The 23804-nt window shown below is 39.6% G+C and overlaps 1 protein-coding gene and 1 long non-coding RNA gene across 11 annotated transcripts in view; one reads left to right on the top strand and one right to left on the bottom strand.

The window, feature by feature from the left end:
* Positions 1-22433, bottom strand: part of LOC126606714 (uncharacterized) — a 41485-nt gene extending 19052 nt beyond the window's left edge. The window contains exon 1 of the long non-coding RNA XR_007617338.1: positions 22314-22433. This is a non-coding gene — a long non-coding RNA (uncharacterized LOC126606714). The remainder of the gene's footprint in view (positions 1-22313) is intronic.
* LOC126606688 (disease resistance protein RPV1-like) overlaps positions 1-23407 on the top strand; it is a 47513-nt gene extending 24106 nt beyond the window's left edge. For 2 of the 10 annotated variants that reach the window (XM_050274067.1, XM_050274062.1), the window contains exons 2-6: positions 15476-15655; positions 19079-20183; positions 20312-20725; positions 20859-22433; positions 22564-23407. In XM_050274067.1, coding sequence (XP_050130024.1) covers positions 15476-15655; positions 19079-20183; positions 20312-20725; positions 20859-22433; positions 22564-23082 — 3793 coding nt within the window. In that variant the 3' untranslated portion in view covers positions 23083-23407. Of the gene's footprint in view, positions 1-159; positions 574-703; positions 2279-2383; positions 3292-15475; positions 15656-19078; positions 20184-20311; positions 20726-20858; positions 22434-22563 lie in introns of those variants that run through there. The other 8 variants (XM_050274064.1, XM_050274069.1, XM_050274065.1 and 5 more) reach the window with 4 other exon arrangements.
* The last annotated feature ends 397 nt before the right edge of the window (positions 23408-23804 follow it).

The raw sequence follows: 23804 nt of genomic DNA, 5'->3' as shown, positions 1-23804 counted from the left end.
TTGTTGCAGTAGTCAGAAACCACATGCAGTGCCCTTGCTGTCCAGATAGTGGTGCATCTACACATGCTAACCTAGCTGTCAAGGAATGATAATATTCCTTCTGTCCAAAGTCCAGTTTGTGATGTAGTGGAGCACCTTTAACACCTTTAACAACAACAGGGAACAAGATGTATACAAGGGATAGTCTTAGACTTCGAATCATCGATAAGGATAGTGCGGGATCCAAGTGGTGAGAGAGTTTCGTGGGACAACTTTCGAAAAAGCCCCAGTTTTTGCTCTGCAATAACATACCTAAAGGAAAGGCACAAAGCTTATCTTCAAAATCAAGCAGAGAAAAAGAGAGAGGTTGTAATTTGCTCCAAACCCCTTGGAGCTATGGTTAATCTTAGACTTCTCCAAATTAATTTTGTGAATTTGGAAGGGAAGTTCAAGTTTCTTCCAGCTGAATTGAAGTGGTTACAATGGAAAGGTTGTCCTTTGAAATTTCTTCCTTCGGATTTTTCCCCTCGGCGACTTGCTGTCCTTGATCTTTCAAAGAGCAAACTTGTAAGTTTGTGGAGCGGGCATAACAAGGTATGCTTCACTATTTGATCAATCATCTGCTTTATCCTTTTCTATCCTACTCTTTGGAGGCTTTACACTTTTATGATTTTCTAAGCTAGTTTTCTCTGTAATACAAAGGGTGATTTTGATTGTATTCCAGGTGCCAGAGCAATTGATGTTCTTGATTCTACACGAATGCTCTTGTCTAACTGCTATACCTGATTTATCTGGTAACCGTGCCTTGGAAAAGATTGTTCTTGAGCTATGTGTTAATCTCAATAAACTTCATGACTCGGTTGGGAATTTGAATACATTAGTCCACTTGAACCTGAGAGGTTGTTCGAACCTTATTGAACTTCCCAGTGATGTATCTGGCCTGGGAAAACTTGAGAACCTAATCCTCACCGGTTGCTCAAAATTGAAAAAACTGCCCAGCAACATGGACAGCTTGGTATCATTGAAAGAACTTCTCCTTGACGAGACAGTGATAGAAAGTCTTCCTGAATCTATCTTCAAGCTTATGAAACTCGAAAAGCTCAGCTTGAACCGATGTAAATTTTTGAAAGGGCTACCTGAGTTGATTGGAAAGTTGTGTTCTCTCAAAGAAATATCCCTTAATGATTCAGCTTTAGAAAAACTACCCGATTCATTTGGATCTTTGGCAAACCTTGAGAGACTAAGTTTGCTCTGGTGTAATTCACTGACCACCATTCCAGATTCCATTGGACACCTGAATTCGTTAGTGGAATTTCTTACTTGTGGTAGTCCTATCAAAGAACTGCCTGCGTCCATTGGTTCATTGTCAAGCTTGAGGGAGTTATCCATGGGGCGCGGCGAGTTTATGAGAGAATTGCCTGATTCAGTTGGAGGTTTAAATTCTCTAGTTGTGCTACAAATAAATGAGACATCAATCACAATTCTCCCACATGAAATCGGTGCCTTGAAAACACTTGAGAAGCTTGAGATGAGGAAATGTGGATTTCTTAGATCATTACCGCAGTCAATCGGAAGCATGAGGGGACTAACTGCTATAGTCATAACCGATGCTACTATCACAGAGTTGCCAGAATCAGTAGGGATGTTGGAAAATCTTACCGTGTTGCGCTTGAACGGATGTAAACAGTTAGGCGAGCTTCCAGCTTCAATAGGGCAACTCAAGTCCTTGCACAGATTGCAAATGGCGAATACTGCAGTAACAGAACTACCTGAGAGCTTTGGAATGCTTTCTAGTTTGATGGTTTTAAAAATGGGAAAGACGCTTCAAAAGAGGGAACACACAGAAGAGATCAATTTTATACTCCCATCTTCTTTCTTAAATCTGTCCTTGCTATATGATCTGGATGCTCATGCTTGTAATATATCTGGCAAAATTGTTGATGATTTGGAGAGGTTGTCATCACTCGAAACCTTGAACTTAAGCCGCAATAGTTTTTGCAGCCTTCCAGCCAGTCTCAGGGGACTGTCCGTTCTTAAGAAGCTTTTGTTGTCTCATTGTAAAAAGCTCATGTCTCTGCCTCCGCTTCCCTCGAGTTTGGATGAAGTGAATATTGCAAACTGCACCTCATTAGAAAGTATCTCTGATATTTCAAACCTGCAAAACTTGGTGGAGCTGAACCTAGCAAGTTGTGATAAAGTTGTCGATATTCCAGGCCTTGAATGCTTGAATTCCTTGGTGAGGTTGTATGCGAGTGGTTGCAATGCTTGCTCATCAGTTGTTAAGAAAAGACTTGCTAAGGTCCTCTCTCTCTCTCTCTCTCTCACACACACACACACACACACACACGTATGCACGCGTATAGAAATGGTAACTCAGTCATAGGTTTGGAAATTTTTGTTGCAGAGCTACTTGAGGAAAATACGCAATCTTAGCATGCCAGGAAGCAAGATACCAGACTGGTTTTCTCAAGGTGTGGTTACATTCTCCGAGAGAAAAAACTGCGTTCTCAAAAGCGTGATCATAGGCGTTGTAGTCTCTCTCAACCAACAAATACCGGATGAAAGAAGAGAAGAACTCACTGCAATAGTGGACATTCAAGCAAAGATCCTTGTAGTGGATTTTCCTACCTTCATTTCAGCATTGAACTTACAGGGAGTGCCAAACACAAATGAAGACCAATTTCACTTGTGCCGATGCCCGACTGGGCATCCCTTGGTTTCTCAGTTAAAAGAAGGTTATAAGATACATGTAACGAGGAGAGATCCGCCATTGATGAAAGGCGTCGAGCTGAAGAAGTGGGGGATTCGTTTGGTCTACGAAGATGATGATGATTACGAGGGAGATGAAGAGTCATTAAATGAAAGCCAGCAATCCTTGTCAGAAAAACTGGCCAAGTTTTTCGGCTCGTTTGAAGAAAGTGACTGCACCCGCACACCTGAATCTAGTTCTAGTGCACATGAAGAAATAGTTCAAGAAACCAATACAAGTGAACGACGATTATCATTATATGATCGAGGGTACTTCATTTCTTGCTTCGTAGTGCTCCCTCTCGTCTTTCTGTCATTGAGTTGGTTATGGCGGTGTCTATCAACTTAAAGTGTCTAGTATCCTTCTGCGCTCGAGGTTCTGTATTTGGTTCTCCCCTCCATTATCGCTTTTATAAAAAACAGTCTCGTAACCTTCTGCTCTGTGAAACTTTAAAACTTTTATTTAGATGTGTGGGATCCATTAAGAACACGCTTTGATATTGGTCTGCTTTTTAAAATAAATTTCTTACGTTGTTGTGTGAGAATAAATAGCTGGAAAATAAAGTTGTTGATTGTTTGGTTTTTTTTTTTTAGAAGTGTTTTTAACAAAAAAAAAAAAAAGAGAGTCTTATATAAGTTAGTGTGAATATGTTAGATGACTAAAAAAATATATGGTATTTAATGTGATATAATAATTGTCAAAGAGAATAACGTAGAAGCAAAGATTGTAATTTTGTAAAGATGTGGGGGCATGCTTGCCATTTACAAGTCTCTTTGCGATGGCTCCCTGAATCAGACCCAGAGCTTTAGCATCCTTCATAAGTCTCTCTGCGAGAGTCATCTTCCCAGCATAGCTTGATTCTTCTTTTTCTTTCTTCTTCACATCAGATCAATCATCCTTCTTCGAATCTGAGCTCTCAAACCCCTTTTCAACAAGATCCCACAACCCGTGAGACTTGAAAATTGTTTTCATCCTTATACTCCAATACTCATAGTTATTGTCATTGAAGATCGGTGCTCTCAACTCACTACTCAGGTCACAAACAACTCAAGCTCAATTTTGAGTTTCTTGGTAGTTCATTCACATATCCAAATGACCAATATCAATTGATTGAACTGGCTCTTCGGCCATGTTAACATTCATATGACTGTTATCTTATGTATAAAATCAATCAATGAGAATTGGAGATTATAAATTCTGGAATTCAAAGGAAGTTGCAGAAAGAAGAAGAAAATGGAAAACGTGCTTCTGCATTCATTCCTTCACACGCACACATTGTGTACTTGAATACCGTTAGAAAGAAGAGAGAGAATGGAATATTCCTTTATTACATCATGTAAATCTAATCATCAATTTCCTCTATCCTATGAGATAGTGATACTTGACATAAACCATCACTTACCCTAAGATTACATCCTAGCTGCGCACTTGGACTATGATCCAAGGGCTTACAGTAAAACTGAATTTTACACTTAACCTCTCAACAATTCCAGCAATTACACTTCCACACCAACATTATATATATATATGATATAATTATTTTACATATGATATGAGAAAATTTCCTTCTCAATGAAATTGTGATTTAACTGTTCCTTAAAGGGGTACAATTCAGGCAATGCGCATGAGAAGGGATATAACTTTGATGATCCTAAAGCTTATGCGAGGAGGTTGGAGGAATGAGCCTAATCCTGATCTTTGTAAGGTAGATTTTTTTATTTGTTAGAAGTATATTGAAATATTCTCGTCATCGTTACTGAGGTGTGGAGCTACATGCAGCATGCTAAATGTTGGAAGTTCATTTTCTCCTTTTGTTTTAGGGGATTATGATAGCTGTTTGCACTCTGTTGAAGTTTTTCTCTTTGCCATCTTGTTTTTTTAGTATAACGAAATATTTTACACCTAAAGAAAGGGAGAGGTATTTTCAAATCTAACCGTTGTATTTTGAGTACAACGATATTTGTTAATTTAATTAAACTACCGTTGAATTTGAATCAATTATTCCAAATAAAAAGCTAGGCCCCTAAAAGGGGGCTAAGGCCATCTCTAACTGAATGGGCTATGTTAAGCTCTGTTCAGATTATAATATTGTAAGAAATTATATTTTAATGAACACTATCAGACCATATTTATATCTCATCTATAACCAGAGGGGGTTATTTTTTAGCCCCTCAGTAATTTATTATTTTAAGTTTGTTCTTCAATTTTATTGGTTAATTGAATTAAACTACCATAATAAAATAAGGTTTCCAAACATATTTTGAGTGTCACTTGTCGTTAAATAAATAAACCCTAGTACATTTTGATTGCCACTTGAAGATGTGGCCATTTGAAAATTATTAAAAAAATTAAAAGAAAGTTTATTGAAAGAGGTAAGAGAGGAGTGTGCATAAAAAGTGTTTGAGGTGAAGAATTGAAATAAAATGAGGTAAGATAAGATGTGTTGATGCACAAAATCAGCGAGGACTTTGGTACAACAGAAAGTGTCAGGTTTTGTGACCTTCGCTTGGTTGCTTCGGTCACTAGTGAGGATAAGTACGTAAATGAATAGAGACAGAGAAGCAAACATAGGATGTACGTGGTTCACCCAGATTGGCTACGTCCACGAAGTAGAGGAGTTCTCATTAATTGTGAAGGGTTTACACAAATACATAGGTTCAAGCTCTGGTTTAGTGAGTTCTAGTGAATAGTTTAGTACAAAATGACATTAGAGATTATTGTGGGAGAATGATCCCTATTTATAGAGGAGAGTTTCTAGTTTTGTTCTAACATCGACACGTGTCGTGTTGTGATTGGCTTCTGATGTTGACACGTGTCGAGCTGTGATTGCTTCTGATGTCGACACGTGTCGCATTGTGATTGGCCTCCTGGTTGAAGGGAAGCTCTTCTAGGTCCTTGACGGTATAACGTTGACCGGTGCTCAGTAGTTTCGGGATTGGTCAAGTATGGTACAAACAATGCTCCCCTAAGTTCCCGAGTGAGGGAAGCTCCTCGGTTGGGGACTTGCAAGATCCAAGCCATTGAGTAATCACGAAACTTCTAAGTACTGAAGTGTGGTATCATTTTCACGTGCCTTATCTGTCTCATATGTCGATGTGACATCTTCTCTGGAAGTACTTTTCCTCCATCCATGGGTGGTATCTTTAACCGATGGAGATGCACAAGGTAATGTATCAATTTCACTTGAAGCTTACTTGTAGTTTCGGGCTTGGTCAAGTGCGATACAAACCCTATAGTAGGAGTCCCCCAAGTCGCTGAGCTAGGAGATCTGCCGAAAGAGGTGACAGACAAGGTAAGCAGTCAAACTTCCAAGCAAGCAACCCAGGATCGGAGGTTCGACTTCGGCTTCCGGTTGATTGTTCTCCTTCTCCTTGTCTCTCATTCAGCTGCCAGGATAAGGAGAAGCAAATGGAGAAGAGATGATATGAGATACTTTTGCTTTTGAAGAAGTAACTTTCCACATGCTTATTCTTGAACTGTGCTGGAGGGTTTTCTGGTTCCCTTCAGAGTATAAGGCCGACTCAAGAATTTGAGGGTCAAAACAAGTCCATCAAATCTAGAGTACGTTCGACCTTGATGATATGGGATACTTTTGCTGTTGACGGAATAATGAATGTGGTATGGAAAGGTGTCGTGATGTAGTGATCTGTTTCAGCTCATCGTTGACCCTTCTGCTTCAATCTTTTGCATGGCAGAAGTGGTGTGCAACCTTTGCATTTAAATGGTCATTCAGAACATTCCTTCATAGTGACTCATCCACGCTTGGCAGCTTCAGTGTAAAGAGCCAATATCTGATCAACTGTCATGAGGTATTTGCCGGTGGAATTCGTGACCTTGACAGCAGTTGAGGATGAGTACTCGAGAGCAATGCTAAGTAAGCAACCAGGCAAAGGTTCCAGGCAGTCAGTTCCAGATTGGAGGTTTAATTTCAGGTTCCAACTGACTGCTCTCTTTCTCATTGTCCTGCAGGTGTGGACAAGGACAAAGACAAAGACAGGGAGAAAGCATGATATGGGATACTCTTGCTTTCGACCCTGATGATATGAGATACTTTTGTTCTTGGTGTGGCTTATTTGCTGAGGTATTATCAGGGGGAAATAAAGCTGAGTATTTCGAGAGGTTATGTTGAGGGTGCATTCTCGAATGCGAGAAAAGGTTGAGCATTTTTGCAGGTTTGCCTGTCCGTTGAGGAGGAAGGTCGATGTATATAGGGATTTCCCAATAACAAGTAGTAATGCTATTCCTTTACCCTTCTTGGTCACATCAATGTAGTGGGAGCTGCTAGCTTCACGTGTTTTAACTTTGTTAGAGCACTTTGAAAAAGTGGTATGTGGTATCTGGAAAGCTGATGTTACGTGTGAAGATTACAGACAAGTTTTATCTAAGGAAATCTGGCTCTCGAAGTTCTGAGAGTTGTGCCTCTTCGGTTTTCGAACAAGCAATCCCGTCGAGGATCTGACTCTCGAGATTCGGAAAGTGGTGCTACTTCGATTTTTTAGAAAGTAATTATGTTGGGAGTCTTTTCTCGAATGTGAGTAAAAGTTGGACGTTCTTGCCAACCTGTCTTGCCGCAAAACACGGAGGTTGACACACATAGGGACTTTCCAGTTGTCAAGCAGTGGTGCTGTTCCTTTACCCTTGTGGGTAATAGTAGGGTAGCTGGAACTTCGAAATTCTCGTGCCTAAACTTTGTCAGAGATCTTTGACAAAGTTATATGTGGTACCCGAGGAGTTGATGGTGCATGTGGAGAGTGGTGATTGAACAGTAAGATTCACGTGCTTTCTACTTCACCAGAAATCTTCGACGGATTGCCCGTAATTTCTGCAAAGCTGAGTGTGCATGTGATAGGTGCTGACGAGGCTGAAAAAGCAGGTGCTTCTTCGATTTCTGAGATCGGTCATCATGGTCTCTAAGCAGCCCAGCTTTTGAGAAAGAAAACGCCTCTTTGATTTTTGAGATCGGCCCTCGTGGTCTCTGAGCAGCCCAGCTTTTGAGAAAGCAAACGCCTCTTCGATTTCTGAAGCTCCGTCGAGTGCAAATTTTTATAGAGGCTGACATTAAGTTCCACAGCACACTTGAATCTCCACCAGTAGAAGCTCCCTTCTTGCACTTCTAAGATCTTGATTTGTCTGACCTCTTCCCTCTTCAACACCTTTGAAAATGTCTGGCCCCTCCGACCGTCGTTTTGACTTGAACCTTGGAGAAGAGACAGCCACGCCTTCTCCAGACAACATATGGCGGCCATCTTTCATATCCCCTACTGGTCCTCTTACCGTTGGGGATTCTGTGATGAAGAATGATATGACCGCTGCGGTGGTGGCCAGGAACCTTCTCACTCCCAAAGATAACAGACTACTTTCCAAACGGTCTAATGAGTTGGCTGTTAAGGATTCTCTGGCTCTTAGTGTTCAATGTGCAGCTTCTGTGTCTAATATGGCCCAACGCTTATTTGCTAGAACCCGCCAAGTTGAATCATTGGCTGCTGAAGTGATGAGTCTCAAATAGGAGATTAGAGGGCTCAAGCATGAGAATAAACAGTTGCACCGGCTCGCCCATGATTATGCTACAAACATGAAGATGAAGCTTAACCAGATGAAGGAATCTGATGGTAAGGTTTTACTTGATCATCAGCGGTTTGTGGGTTTGTTCCAAAGGCATTTATTGCCTTCGTCTTCTGGGGCTGTACCTGGTAATGAAGCTTCAAATGATGAACCTCCAATGCCTCCTCCTTCTGGGGTTTTGTCAAGTACTGAGGCTCCAGATAACCACCCTCCGATGCTTTCTCTTTCTGGGGCTCTACCGACTGCTGAGACTTTCCCTAAGCAACCTTTGTGAAGGCTCCCTTTTGTTTATTTATTTTGACTCATGTATATGTACATATTTGTGGCTTTATCGAAAATATTAATAAATAAGCTTTGCTTCATTTCAACATATTGTGTTAAATATACCAAAGCCTTCTTCAGAAAGTTCTTTGAATTTTTTCTTTTGTTGAAACTTGTATTGTTGAAGCTTTGTGAGTGAAGCATGTAGTTTGAGGTAGTGTTCCCTTAATTTCCCGAGTGAGGAAAACTTCTCGGTTGGAGACTTGAAAAATCCAAGTCACTGAGTGGTTGTGAGACTGCCGAGTATCAAGGTGCAGTAGCATATGGTGGGAGTCCCCCAAGTCTTTAGGCGAAGAGAGTTGCCGAATGAGGTGTCTCGCTTGTTACTAATTTGTCAGAGTAACGAATCCTTGTTTCGATGTCACACATTCGTATATGCCTTATCTAAAAATATTTCCAACTTTTGTGTGTTTGATGCTGCATGCTATTGACTAGACAAGATCAAGTGCAATTAGTAGCTTTTCTCTCTTTTTCATCTTTTCTTTGGTGGAATTGCTTTTCGTTTCCACTAATCAGCCTGAGTGGATGCAAGATAACACCATTCTCTATGGCTCAGATTGCAAAGTCGTCTTCATGAAAGTTGTTCCTTATCTTGTGAACTACAACATATCCAAATTTGAGATCCATCGGAGTAGTACAACTTCAGAAATTCAGGTATGATGAGTAACTGTTCATCAATTTTCTGTTAACCCGTCAGACTTGTTGTGAGCTTCGAAACTCCATTTTCTCTTGTTCAGATCAACATACTTTCTTCATCGAAGTTGTTCCTCACCTTGTCAACTACAACATATCCAAATTTGAGACCCATCGGAGCAGTACAAATCCAGAAATTAAGGTATGATGAGTGACTGTTCATCATTTTTCTGTCAACCTGTCAGACTTGTTGTGAGCTTCGAAACTCCATTTTCTCTTGTTCAGATCAACATACTTTCTTCATCGAAGTTGTTCCTTATCATCTTTTTCATGACATATCAAAAATTCAGAAGGAACTAGCTAACGGTTAAATATTTCCAGATCGTCGAAACATCACAGCAGTCTTTAAATTTGCGGGAATCCGACTGTCGTGTTTGGAGCCTCAACACTTTAATTTCCGTCCCTCAAACAGAAACGATTCCTTCTTGAAAATTGTTCATCTGCGCAAGAACTATAGGGTGTCCAAAATTCAGCTCAACTGGAGAAGAGCAAAGGTTGCAGAAATTTGATAGATGAAAGGAGGCGGAAGAGGAAGAGAGGGAAAGAAGTTGCTTGGGTTGGATTTCTAGTTAAACTTGGGATTTTGGTTTGTTGTTTGATTTATTATAATATGTTTGGAAACATATACATAATTTCTTGTTTGTTTATGACAGGGATGTTGTGGGTGTAGAACAAAACAAATGTTTATGTTGACCTATGTTTTTGTACAAGTTCAAGGGAATCTTGGTTTTGTGAACAAAATTTGTTTATTTGTCACAAGGTTTTGTGTTTGGGAAATAGTTTAATAGGTATGGTTTATTGACTATAGATTTTTGCTTGGGTATATAGCGTGACTAGTTGAAGCTATTTTTAGGATACAAAACTTGAATTAGCTTCGCACTATCTTGATGAAAAGTGTGCGAAGCTTTTATATGTTTTGGTGTTGAAATTTTGTATTGTAGGTGAAGCATTGGGGTTGAAGCTTGATATGTGAAGCTTTATAGGTGAAGCTTTGGTGTTGAAGCTTTATAGGTGAAGTTTTGGGGTTGAAGCTTTATAGGTGAAGCTTTGGTGGTGAAGCTTTATAGGTGAAGCTTTGGTGTTGACACCATAAATTGATTGTGTTTCGCACTATCTTGATGAACATAGTGCGAAGCTTTTGAGATTGATATTTGTCCTTCATTGATGAAGCTTTTGTTGGCACCATAAATTGATTATGCTTCGCACTATCTTGATGAACATAGTGCGAAGCCTTTGAGATTGATATTTGTCCTCCATTGATGAAGCTTTTGTTGGCACCATAAATTGATTGTGCTTCGCATTATCTTGATGAACACAGTGCGAAGCTTTTGAGATTGGGAGTTGAATCCCATTGATGAAGCTGCTGTGTTCCCCCTTCCCTTTTTTTTTTTTTTTTTTTTTTTTTTTGTTGGAGGGGGGAACTGAAACATTTGAAATTTGAAACTCCTTAATGTTAGAAGTTTGAAGATTCTCCATGTGGGGCTTTCTCATGGTTTGAATTTGAATTTTGAATGTTAATAGCCATGTTGAACTATATATAAGAAGGATAAGTTTCCATTCTTTACCTTACCTTCATTTGCTCATCTTGTAGTAATTTTTGAAGACAGAGTGCTTTTTACTTGAGAGGGATTCTAGCATTGCTTTGCTGCACCATCTTCAGGTTGGTAGTCTTCTCCACTACATTGGATGTTTTCCTTTTTGTTGAATTGTTGGAATGTTCATGTATTTTGTGACGAACATAATGAACTGGTTGAGCTGTTCTTCATGCTCTGTGAGCTTCCTTATGTTTTGATCCTTCATGTAGTAATAGAGTTTGTTTCTGTTTGTTGTAGATGTCGGAGTCTGGAAGATGTGTTGAGAGACAAACATCTTCCTCAACTCTTCAAATGAGTCTACTGTCTCAAGTGGAAGACGACAATACCAGTTTAAAGCTCCGCCAGAGAGGGTGGAGGGGAAGAGAAGACACCGTTCTTCGTCGGTGTGTCCCCGGTATACCATGGTGGACTCAAAGAGGTTAAGGTGTTCAATTGGGTCTTCCTTTCCAGTATAGAGCTGTAAGTCAAGCTTCTGCTTTGTCTTCGCTTAGAGGGAAGTGTTGAGGATCCTTCTTGTGAGAAGGCCAGGTCTGGGTTGGTTCCAATCAGGTATCTCGGCTTGACGTTCAGCCTTCAGCTTATTTACTTCCTCAAGGAGCTGCAGGACAAGGGGGTCCTGAGCGGAGTCGTGCGCCACCGAAGTTTTCTTCTTTAAGCCCCCATCACCTCTTGGAAGTAGGAAAGTTTGATCAAGATAGCGTGATCTTTCTTTGGACTCGCCACACTAACTTCTAGAGTGAGTATGTCAGAATGTTTCCGAGTCCCCAGTACCTTCATATTCTTCTGGGACTTGTTGCCCATTCTCTAGATTGGCAGCTTGGGGGACTCCTACTATAGGGTTTGTATCGCACTTGACCAAGCCCGAAACTACAAGTAAGCTTTAAGTGAAATTGATACATTACCTTGTGCATCTCCATCGGTTAAAGATACCACCCATGGATGGAGGAAAAGTACTTCCAGAGAAGATGTCACATCTACATATGAGACAGATAAGGCACGTGAAAATGATACCACACTTCAGTACTTAGAAGTTTTGTGATTACTCAATGGCTTGGATCTTGCAAGTCCCCAACCGAGGAGCTTCCCTCACTCGGGAACTTAGGGGAGCACTGTTTGTACCATACTTGACCAATCCCGAAACTACTGAGCACCGGCCAACGTTATACCGTCAAGGACCTAGAAGAGTTTCCCTTCAACCAGGAGGCCAATCACAATGCGACATGTGTCGACATCAGAAGCCAATCACAGCTCGACACGTGTCAACATCAGAAGCCAATCACAACACGACACGTGTCGATGTTAGAACAAAACTAGAAACTCTCCTCTATAAATAGGGATCATTCTCCCACAATAATCTCTAATGTCATTTTGTACTAAACTATTCACTAGAACTCACTAAACCAGAGCTTGAACCTATGTATTTGTGTAAACCCTTCACAATTAATGAGAACTCCTCTACTTCGTGGACGTAGCCAATCTGGGTGAACCACGTACATCCTGTGTTTGCTTCTCTGTCTCTATTCATTTACGTACTTATCCTCACTAGTGACCGAAGCAACCAAGCGAAGGTCACAAAACCTGACACTTTCTGTTGTACCAAAGTCCTCGCTGATTTTGTGCATCAACATTTGGCGCCGTCTGTGGGAAACACACTTATTCCTACTCTCTACAGCTCTGTCAAGCTGGTTTCCACCATTCGTACACTTTCTTTTGGCCAAGCATCTCTCTCCGACATGGGGAGCGAAAGAAGCCACAGCACACAGAATGACACCCCCGCTGGACCTAATATGAAGCAACGAAAGCAGGAAGGAAATAGAGTTACTCTTCAAGCTAAAGTCGATGAGCTGGAGGTTCAGAACAACAAGATAGCAATGAAGAATGAAGTCCTCCAGGAACAATATGAAAAACTTTTCGAGATGCTTCACGAGGCTAAGCAGGCTCAAACACATAAGCTCGTCGCCCCTGTTGAGGTTAACAATCAACTGAATGCCCCCCAACACGGAGGGTCGCCAATATCCGACACAGACATCCCTGATAGGGATCGAGCTACACATCAATGTGATAATCAACATGAGACTTCTTTCAACCCAGCTGCTTCAACCTGAAGCAGGAGAAGTAGAGGAAAACACATCCTCACAGAGGGAGTGGAAGGATCAAAAGCTGTCTATCGCGATTGTCGAGACTTCCTAAAGCAACGTCGAGAGAATCCCATCCACATAAGCTCGAAGATCCATGACCCAAGGGTTTCTGAAAGACTCGGTCCTCTTCCAAGACCCAGGCCAGCCGCCAAATGTTGATGCACAAAATCAGCGAGGACTTTGGTACAACAGAAAGTGTCAGGTTTTGTGACCTTCGCTTGGTTGCTTCGGTCACTAGTGAGGATAAGTACGTAAATGAATAGAGACAGAGAAGCAAACACAGGATGTACGTGGTTCACCCAGATTGGCTACGTCCACGAAGTAGAGGAGTTCTCATTAATTGTGAAGGGTTTACACAAATACATAGGTTCAAGCTCTGGTTTAGTGAGTTCTAGTGAATAGTTTAGTAAAATGACATTAGAGATTATTGTGGGAGAATGATCCCTATTTATAGAGGAGAGTTTCTAGTTTTGTTCTAACATCGACACGTGTCGTGTTGTGATTGGCTTCTGATGTTGACACGTGTCGAGCTGTGATTGGCTTCTGATGTCGACACGTGTCGCATTGTGATTGGCCTCCTGGTTGAAGGGAAGATCTTCTAGGTCCTTGACGGTATAACGTTGACCGGTGCTCAGTAGTTTCGGGATTGGTCAAGTATGGTACAAACAAGATGGAATGGTGAAAAAGATGTGAGAAATGGTGTAGAAACGTTTTAGATATTTATAAGACAAAAATTAGAATTTTTAATTTTGTCGTTAAAAAAAAAAATCTATCTAGGCCCAATTGAAGAGGTTGACTGACTGGGTAAAGATGGCCAACCCCTGGCCATATGGTTGGATTTTTTTTGCCCATACTTCTATTGAAGATGAGTTTTGTGTAAAAAATAGTTATCCTTCAGCCTATGACCTTATGGTTGATTCAATTGGAGATGACCTAAGAGAAGAACTACATTTGGGTAGCTTTTTTAGCCAAATAATGGTCTAGTAGGTTCTATATAATTATAATCCAACCATCGGTTGGATATGAGTTTTCAAACAAATTGAACAATTTTTTAGCTTCATTGGAGGTGGCCTAAGTCATCGTCTCCATCCAATCTATTGTCCACCGGTGATTTGGCTCATGGTCAACAAGTCTTCCTTCATTGGTAACAGGTAGCGTGGACAAGGTTGAAGACTCTTCCTTTCTATGTGCAAAGTATATGTAGCATCAATAATGTCCATCTAGGGACTAGTGAGGCAGGCTCCTTCACACGAGGAATATTTTTATGTGTTCGAAATACGAATTAATACAACATAGGTTTTATACAAGTAGTCAGATATTTATGTTAAAAAATTAACAATTTAAACCATCTTTAGAGGAGATGTCAAATTTTAAACCTAAATTTAAATTTGACAACTTATGTGGTATTTTGACATATTTTCATGTTTTGCTCTCCACCCGATATGTCAAATTAAACTATTATTTTATTAGATTATTATTTTTTCTTAATTTCAATCTTATACTTTAAATTTTACATATAAATAATTCATAATAAAAGTCATATTAATTAATTATAGAGTCTTTGGTGCCCATCGAGTACACTGGATGTTCAGCAAGACTCCTCAATTGAGTTGGAGAGTGCATTGGATGTTTAGCAAAATAATCATTATAGTGTTTTAAACCAACTCTACCATTCAACAATCAAATAATAAATGACATTAAAATATTAATAAAAGATATTTAATAATTAGTAAAAAAATTTGAAGCTACCGTCAAATTTGACAACAAGCCCTTTTGCTGTCATTTCATGTCATGCCACAAAGAATTTGGCCTTTCGGTTAGAAACAATTAGTGACTGTTTTTTTTACTGTTATAACTTATGTGAACAATTTGACATCATCTTCTTTAAATATGCCCTTAAAAGAATAAAATTTGTATAATAACAGTTACGTGACATACAATGAAAACTTTATGCTTCAACGCAAGTTTGAAATATTCCTGTAATTTTAGAATATCGCATGTAAAAGAAAAGCAAACAGATCCATTTAACGGTGATTTACGTAAGCACAAAGTAACTGTGTTCACATCTTACGCTAAACGAACGGACATAATGTCGAAAGCGTAGACGCACAAACGAAGCAAATGGCGGGAGAAGACGACGACGGCGACGCCGTTTCGTCAACCCCGGGTGGCTTCCGGCTACGCTGGGACGTGTTCCTGAGTTTCAGAGGAGAAGACACCCGCACAACAATCACGAAGAGCTTGTACGAGGCCCTCAAAAGCCGCGGCGTCCGAGTCTTTTTAGACGACGACGGTTTGGACCGCGGGGATGACATCGCCCCAAGCCTGCTGGAAGCGATCGACGACTCGGCGGCCGCAATCGTCATCTTGTCGCGGAGATACGCCGATTCGAGGTGGTGCTTGGAGGAGCTGGCTAAGATATGCGAGAGTAGCAGGAGGTGTCTGATTCTGCCTGTGTTCTACCAAGTGGATCCCTCCGACGTCCGACGACAGAGGGGCCCGTTTTCCGAACATTTTTCAGCTCACGAACTGCAGTATGGAAACGCCGTCGTGTCGAGATGGAGGAGCGCCATGGCCAAAGTCGGTGGCAAAGCCGGTTACGTTTGCAACTCCTCCAGGTAGTAATTAAATCAGTAATAGTACTAAAATTGATTCATAACTAAAATCTGTTAAAACCCTAGCTAGCTATCAGCAGCATGCAGAAATTGAGATGGTTAAGAATTTGATTATTTTTAGCAGCATGCAGAAATTGAGATGGTTAAGAATTTGATTATTTTTAGGGCCGGTTTGGTATCTAACTTGAACGAAACTCAAAATTTTAATTTTTTCTAAAAACACATGTTTTGATTTAAAAATTTTAAATTCAAAACCTTGTTTGGTTTCATTTTCTCAAAACCAATCCAAACAGAAAAGGTCAAACGCCCAGCTCAAGCAATTACCCGACCACCGCATCCCTCCCATCCCTGGCGGCGAAAGACCAATTTCCCGACCACCCCATCCCTCACTTCCCTAGCGGCGACTCGTTTGGCTATTTATCAACTCCTTACTCCAAACTCGTGCTGATGGAGGCTAACCATGTTGGCGGTCTCAAACCTCATATCCAATGACCATAGGGAAGATGTGGTGGCTATGGTGCTATGGTGGATGCAAGTGAGAAGAGATAAGATTGAAGAGGCAACAGAGAAGATAGCTTTGAAGAGGCGAGAGAGATCGATTTGTCTTGGCCGGACGGAGAAGGATAGAGGTGGTGACTATGGTGGATTTAAGCTGGAAGGGATTGGAAAGGCAATAGAGAAAAGAGGATTGAAGAGGGGGGTGTGATATCCACACACCCTTTTTACCTCTCTCGCACCTTTTTAATTTTCGGCCGTCGGATCGGATGAATTAAAGAAGATCAAATGACAGAAATTAACAAGGGGTGTGTGAGAAGTAAAAATGGGTGTGTGAATAGCACATCCTTGAAGAGGGAAGAGGGAAGGGAGAACATCGAATGGGAGAGAGGAGAGAGAGAGGGAGAGAGAGACGGGAGTGATAATCCATAAAATAATAAAAGCAAACTTTTTGTATTTTCAACCAATAGTCCATTTCCAAACAAAAATTTTTAATTTGTGACTCAAAACTTATTTTTGACTTAATGTTTAAGGTTTTTTGGAGTCTTTTGGAAGTGGGAATTAAATAAGTTAATCTTACGGCCTAGTTGACTATTTGTTTATTCATATTAGTTTTGGCTGCATTTGGATTTGGGGATTTGTCAAATCTCAGTTTTATAGAGTAAACTGTCATTTAACTCCCTGAACTATCACGTGAGTGTCAATTTTCCTCCTGAACTATTTTTTCAGCTAATTGACCCCCTAAACTATGTTAAAGTGGCCAATTCACCCCCTACCGTTAAATATCTTTAACTCCATCTAATTTTCTGTTAGAAAGTATCATGTGTTGGGCACATGACCACCTTTTTACATTTTCTGTTTAAATCTTTACAAAGAAAACATATAAAACAAATATTAAAAAAAAAAACATACAAACCCTAAACTTAATCATTCAAAATAATAGAAAAAGTAAGGTTTTTTACATTAACACCCCACAAAATGTTGAATGCATCTCATATTAAAATTTAATATTAAATGACTTATTTACTCCACTATGCAATGACAATTTTGACCTTATTAGGTTTTTTTTTTTAAAAAAAAAATTATAAATACACCCCAAATCACTTTTAGCGTATTATTTATCTTCTCAACTATCAAAACCCTCTCATCCTCCATTATTTAAACTTCTATATTCATATTCATCTTTTAGGCTTCATATTGAAAAATAATGCAGCAAACGCAAGATTAAATAATTATCGATGTCATCGAAATCACTAAAACAATGAAAAATGTGAAGTCTTACCTCATGTGAAGCTTCAGAAACATCGATTTTGTGTTTCATTCGTCAAAAACAATTTTTCTCAATCAACATGTTTGTAGTTTCATTGGTTAGAGTTTGTTCAACAATGGAGGATGAGAGGGTTTTGATAGTTGAGAAGATAAATAATACGCTAAAAGTGATTTGGGGTGTATTTATAATTTTTTTAAAAAAAAAAAAACCTAATAAGGTCAAAATTGTCATTGCATAGTGGAGTAAATAAGTCATTTAATATTAAATTTTAATATGGGGTGCATTCAACATTTTGTGGGGTGTTAATATAAAAAGCCTTACTTTTTCTATTATTTTGAATGATTAAGTTTAGGGTTTGTATGTTTTTTTTTTAATATTTGTTTTATATGTTTTCTTTGTAAAGATTTAGACATAAAATGTAAAAAGGTGATCATGTGCCAAGCACATTATTTTGAATGATTAAGTTTAGGGTTTGTATGTTTTTTTTTTAATATTTGTTTTATATGTTTTCTTTGTAAAGATTTAGACATAAAATGTAAAAAGGTGATCATGTGCCAAGCACATGACACTATCTAACAGAAAATTAGATGGAATTAAAGATATTTAATGGTAGGGGGTGAATTGGCCACTTTAACATAGTTTAGGGGGTCAATTGGCTGAAAAAATAGTTCAGGGGGGAAATTGACACTCACGTGATAGTTTAGGGGGTTAAATGACAGTTTACTCCAGTTTTATATAATATCTTCTTCTTCCCAATTAACTATCCTTTTCATTCAGGTTACAATTTAAAGTTTCACACTGCAGTTAGGGTTGAAAAACAAAGTGAAAATACCTAAGATTAAGATTCGCAGTGGCATTATAGGAGTCGTTATCAATGTTTTAAAAAACTCGTCTCGAGGCGCGCCTAGGGCGCCCTTGAGGTTGGGCTCCATGGCTAACGCCTCAGTTTTGCTAAAGTGGGCGAAAGGCTTCGCCAGAGCCGCCTAGGCTTCGCTGGAGCCGCTTAGGCGCACCTCAGTGAGTTTTTTTTTTCTTACTCCCAAACCCAAAATTTGGGTAGGATTTTAACTGCCTCATACCTCTTCCTTGCACTTTTGTCTCTATGCCTTTTTTCTGATTTTTATTTTTTATATAATGGATGTGTGTGTTGTTTGCGTGCATTGTTATATGTGTGCTCATTGTGCTTTTCATCCTCTATTTTATGCATATATAATATAATATATGTATATATATTTATAATATATGTGTGTGCTCGGGTGATTATTGATTAATAATCTTCTTATTTTTAATATAATATATGTGTACGCTCAGTATATATATTAAAAAATTTAGGTCCCGTGAGGCTTCGCCTCACACCTAGGCCGGGCTTTCCCTCGGACGCCTCACCCACGCCTCACGCTTTTAATACACTGGTCGTTATACAGCGGTCCCATTCCGTAAGATAAATTTTTTTTGTTGTTGTATGATTGAAGCAAAATGTTAATCAAATTAAGTTGGTCATAGTTTTTTTCAATTGATCACATGATTCCTCTCTTGGTTAGTTTGATTCATGTCTTTGAAATCTTAATCCAAAAGATTAGAGGTGTAAAAGCTAAAGTGATCTTTTGTGCTCATCACCCCAAGAGGCAAACTGATGTAGTTGTGGTCATGTAATTTGACAGCAAGGAAGCAGAGGTGGTTCAGGGGTTGGTGAAAAAGGTTTTGAATGAAATAAGGAAAACCCCGGTAGGTCTTGCTTCCTACACAGTGGGACTTGATTCTCGAGTTGAAGATGTGATGAGGTTGTTAGATGTTCGATCCAATGGCGTTAGAGTGCTCGGAATTCATGGCATGGGTGGTGTTGGCAAGACGACTCTTGCCAAGGCCCTTTTTAACAGACTTGTTGCTTACTTTGAGCATCGCGGCTTCATCTCAAATGTTAGAGAAACTTCTGCAGGACACGAGGGGTTAGTATCGCTTCAAAACAGACTTATCGGTAGTCTTTCTACTGTGAAGATGCCGGTAAATGAACTTAACGCTGGTATTTCTGCAATAAAAGCGACTGTGTACGAGAAGCGAGTTCTTATTGTTTTGGATGATGTTGATAATGTAGAGCAACTAAGTGCTTTAGTTGGCAACAGAGACTGGTTTTATGAAGGAAGCAGAATCATTGTTACCACAAGAGATAGAAGTGTCTTGCCTGGTCATCTTGTGAACAAGTTGTATGAGGTCAGGGAATTGGATTCGTCTCAGGCGCTTGAACTGTTTAGTTACCATGCACTGCGAAAAGAAAAGCCCCCTGATGATTTCCTGGCCCTGTCCGAGCAAATTGTGTCTCTCACAGGTGGGCTACCGTTGGCTCTTGAAGTTTTCGGCTCTTACCTATTATATCGGAGGAGAATAGAGGAATGGAGAGACGGTCTGCAGAAACTGAAACATATTCGTCCCGGCAATCTTCAGGATGTGTTAAAGATAAGTTATGATGCTCTAGACGAGCAAGAGAAGTGTATCTTCCTAGACTTTGCATGTTTATTTGTGAAAATGAATATGAAGAGAGAAGATGCAATTGACATACTGAAGGGTTGTGGTTTTGATGGTGAGATAGCAATTGCTGACCTGACCGCAAAATCTCTCATGAAGGTTTATGAAGACGGTATGCTGTGGATGCACGATCAAGTTAGAGACATGGGAAGACAAATCGTTATACATGAAAGAGTTGTAGATCCTGGCATGCGTAGTAGACTTTGGGATCGTGATGAAATCTTGAATGTCTTCAAGGATGATAAGGTGCAGAATCCACTATGGTACTTTTATTGTTCACATATTCATGCAACACAATTTCTAGATTAGATGTATAATTGGCTTGATATTTCTTCACTCAGTTTCTTATATATTTTTTGATACCCTGACAACAGGGAACAAGATGTATACAAGGGATAGTCTTAGACTTCGAATCATCGATAAGGAGGGTGTGGGATCCAAGTGGTGAGAGAGTTTCATGGGACAACTTTCGAAAAAGCCCCAGTTTTTGCACTGCATTAACATACCTAAAGGAAAGGCACAAAGCTTATCTTCAAAATAAAGCAAAGAAAAAGAGAGAGGTTGTAATTTGCTCCAAACCCCTTGGAGCAATGGTCAATCTTAGACTTCTCCAAATTAATTTTGTGAATTTGGAAGGGAAGTTCAAGTTTCTTCCAGCTGAGTTGAAGTGGTTACAATGGAAAGGTTGTCCTAGGAAATTTCTTCCTTCGGATTTTTCCCCTCGGCAACTTGCCGTCCTTGATCTTTCAAAGAGCAAACTTGTAAGTTTGTGGAGCGGGCGTAACAAGGTATGCTTCACTATTTGATCAATCATCTGCTTTATCCTTTTCTATCCTACTCTTTGGTATCTGCTTTACACTTTTATGATTTTCTAAGCTAGTTTTCTCTGTAATACAAAGGGTGATTTTGATTGTATTCCAGGTGCCAGAGCAATTGATGTTCTTGATTCTACACGAATGCTCTTATCTAACTGCTCTACCTGATTTATCTGGTAACCGCGCCTTGGAAAAGATTGTTCTTGAGCTATGTGTTAATCTCAATAAACTTCATGACTCGGTTGGGAATTTGAATACATTAGTCCACTTGAACCTGAGAGGTTGTTCGAACCTTATTGAACTTCCCAGTGATGTATCTGGCCTGAGAAAACTTGAGAACCTAATCCTCACCGGTTGCTCAAAATTGAAAAAACTGCCCAGCAACATGGACAGCATGGTATCATTGAAAGAACTTCTCCTTGACGAGACAGTGATAGAAAGTCTTCCTGAATCTATCTTCAAGCTTACGAAACTCGAAAAGCTCAGTTTGAATCGATGCAAATTTTTGAAAGGGCTACCTGAGTTGATAGGAAAGTTGTGTTCTCTCAAAGAAATATCCCTTAATGATTCAGCTTTAGAAAAACTACCCGATTCATTTGGATCTTTGGCAAACCTTGAGAGACTAAGTTTGCTCTGGTGTAATTCACTGACCACCATTCCAGATTCCATTGGACACCTGAATTCGTTAGTGGAATTTCTTACTTATGGTAGTCCTATCAAAGAACTGCCTGCGTCCATTGGTTCATTGTCAAACTTGAGGGAGTTATCGGTGGGACGCGGCGAGTTTATAAGAGTATTGCCTGATTCAGTTGGAGGTTTAAATTCTCTAGTTGTTCTACAAATAGATGAGACATTAATCACAAATCTCCCACATGAAATCGGTGCCTTGAAAACACTTGAGAAGCTTGAGATGAGGAAATGTGGATATCTTAGATCATTACCGCAGTCAATCGGAAGCATGAGGGGACTAACGGCTATAGTCATAACCGATGCTACTATCACAGAGTTGCCAGAATCAGTAGGGATGTTGGAAAATCTTACCGTGTTGCGCTTGAACGGATGTAAACAGTTACGCAAGCTTCCAGAGTCAATAGGACAACTCATGTCCTTGCACAGATTGCAGATAGCAAATACTGCGGTAACAGAACTACCTGAGAGCTTTGGAATGCTTTCTAGTTTGATGGTTTTAAAAATGAGAAAGAAGCATCAAAACAGGGAACACACAGAAGAGATCAATTTTATACTCCCATCTTCTTTCTCAAATCTGTCCTCGCTATATGATCTGGATGCTTATGCTTGTAATATATCTGGCAAAATTGTTGATGATTTCGAGAGGTTGTCATCACTCGAAACCTTGAACTTAAGCCGCAATAGTTTCTGCAGCCTTCCAGCCAGTCTGACGGGATTGTCCGTTCTTAAGAAGCTTTTGTTGTCTCATTGTAAAAAGCTCAAGACTCTGCCTCCGCTTCCCTCGAGTTTGGATGAAGTGAATATTGCAAACTGCACCTCATTAGAAAGTATCTCTGATATTTCAAAGCTGCAAAACTTGGTGGAGCTGAACCTTACAAGTTGTGATAAAGTTGTCGATATTCCAGGCCTTGAATGCTTGAATTCCTTGGTGAGGTTGTATGCGAGTGGTTGCAATGCTTGCTCATCAGTTGTTAAGAAAAGACTCGCTAAGGTCCTCTCTCTCTCTCTCTCTCTCTCTCTCTCTCTCTCTCTCTCTCTCTCTCTCTCTCTCACACACACACACACATGCTTGCACGCGTATAGATATAACTCGTTCATAGGTTTGGAAATTTTTGTTGCAGAGCTACTTGAGGAAAATACGCAATCTTAGCATGCCTGGAAGCAAGATACCAGACTGGTTTTCTCAAGGTGTGATTACATTCTCCGAGAGAAAAAACTGCGTTCTCAAAAGTGTGATCATAGGCGTTGTAGTCTCTCTCAACCAACAAATACCAGATGAAATGAGAGAACTCCCTGCAATAGTGGACATTCAAGCAAAGATCCTTGTAGTGGATTTTCCTACCTTCACTTCAGTATTGAACTTACAGGGAGTACCAAACACAAATGAAGACCAATTTCACTTGTGCCGATACCCGACTGGGCATCCCTTGGTTTCTCAGTTAAAAGAAGGTTATAAGATACATGTAACGAGGAGAGATCCGCCAGTGATGACAGGCGTGGAGCTGAAGAAGTGGGGGATTCGTTTTGTCTACGAAGGTGATGATGAATATGAAGGAGATGAGGAGTCATTAAATGAAAGCCAGCAATCCTTGTCAGAAAAACTGGCCAAGTTTTTCGACTCGTTTGAAGAAGGTGACTGAACTCCTGAATCTTGTTCTGGTGTTGACGAAGGAGAAGCGAGGAAGTGAACAAAGATTATCATAATATGATGGAGGGTACTTTATATCTTGCTTCGTGGTGCTCTCTCGTCTTTCTGTCATTGAGTTGGTTGTGGTTGTGGCTATCAACTTAAAACAGTCTGGTATCCTTCTGCTGTGTGAAAACTTAAAAACTTTTATTTAGATGTATGGAATCCATTAAGGGCTAGTTTGGTATTGTGATGTTTTTTTAAAAAGAAACAAAAACTGCTTCTGTTGTGTTATGAGAATAAACAAGTGTAAAATAAAGTTTTTAAGTGTTTGGTGATTTTTTTTTTTGTAATAGTGCTTTTAACAAAAAAAACAAGTGTCCTGAGTCTGTGAATGTGTTAGATGACTAAAAAATGGTGGTGGATTATCTGCCCTCCCATTTTCATATTATTCTCATCCCCTCCTGTTTGTGTGGTCACGGTTAAGTCACGTCAATATTTTATATTGATTTTTTCATAAAAATAATAAAACAAAAAGTAATAGGAATATAAAATGTTGACGTGACTTAATCGTGATCACACAAAACAGGAGGGGGTGAGAAGAGTATGGAAATGGGAGGGCAGACAATCCACCTCCCTAAAAAATATATGATATTTAATGTGATATAATAATTGTCAAAGAGAACAATGTAAGGGCAAATATTGTAATTTTGTAAAATATGTGAGGGTATATTT

Source organism: Malus sylvestris, chromosome 16, assembly GCF_916048215.2.
Source record: "Malus sylvestris chromosome 16, drMalSylv7.2, whole genome shotgun sequence".
NCBI lineage: Eukaryota > Viridiplantae > Streptophyta > Magnoliopsida > Rosales > Rosaceae > Malus > Malus sylvestris.
Note: the sequence above shows the minus strand (reverse complement) of the source record. Positions and strands in the feature narration are given on the sequence as shown.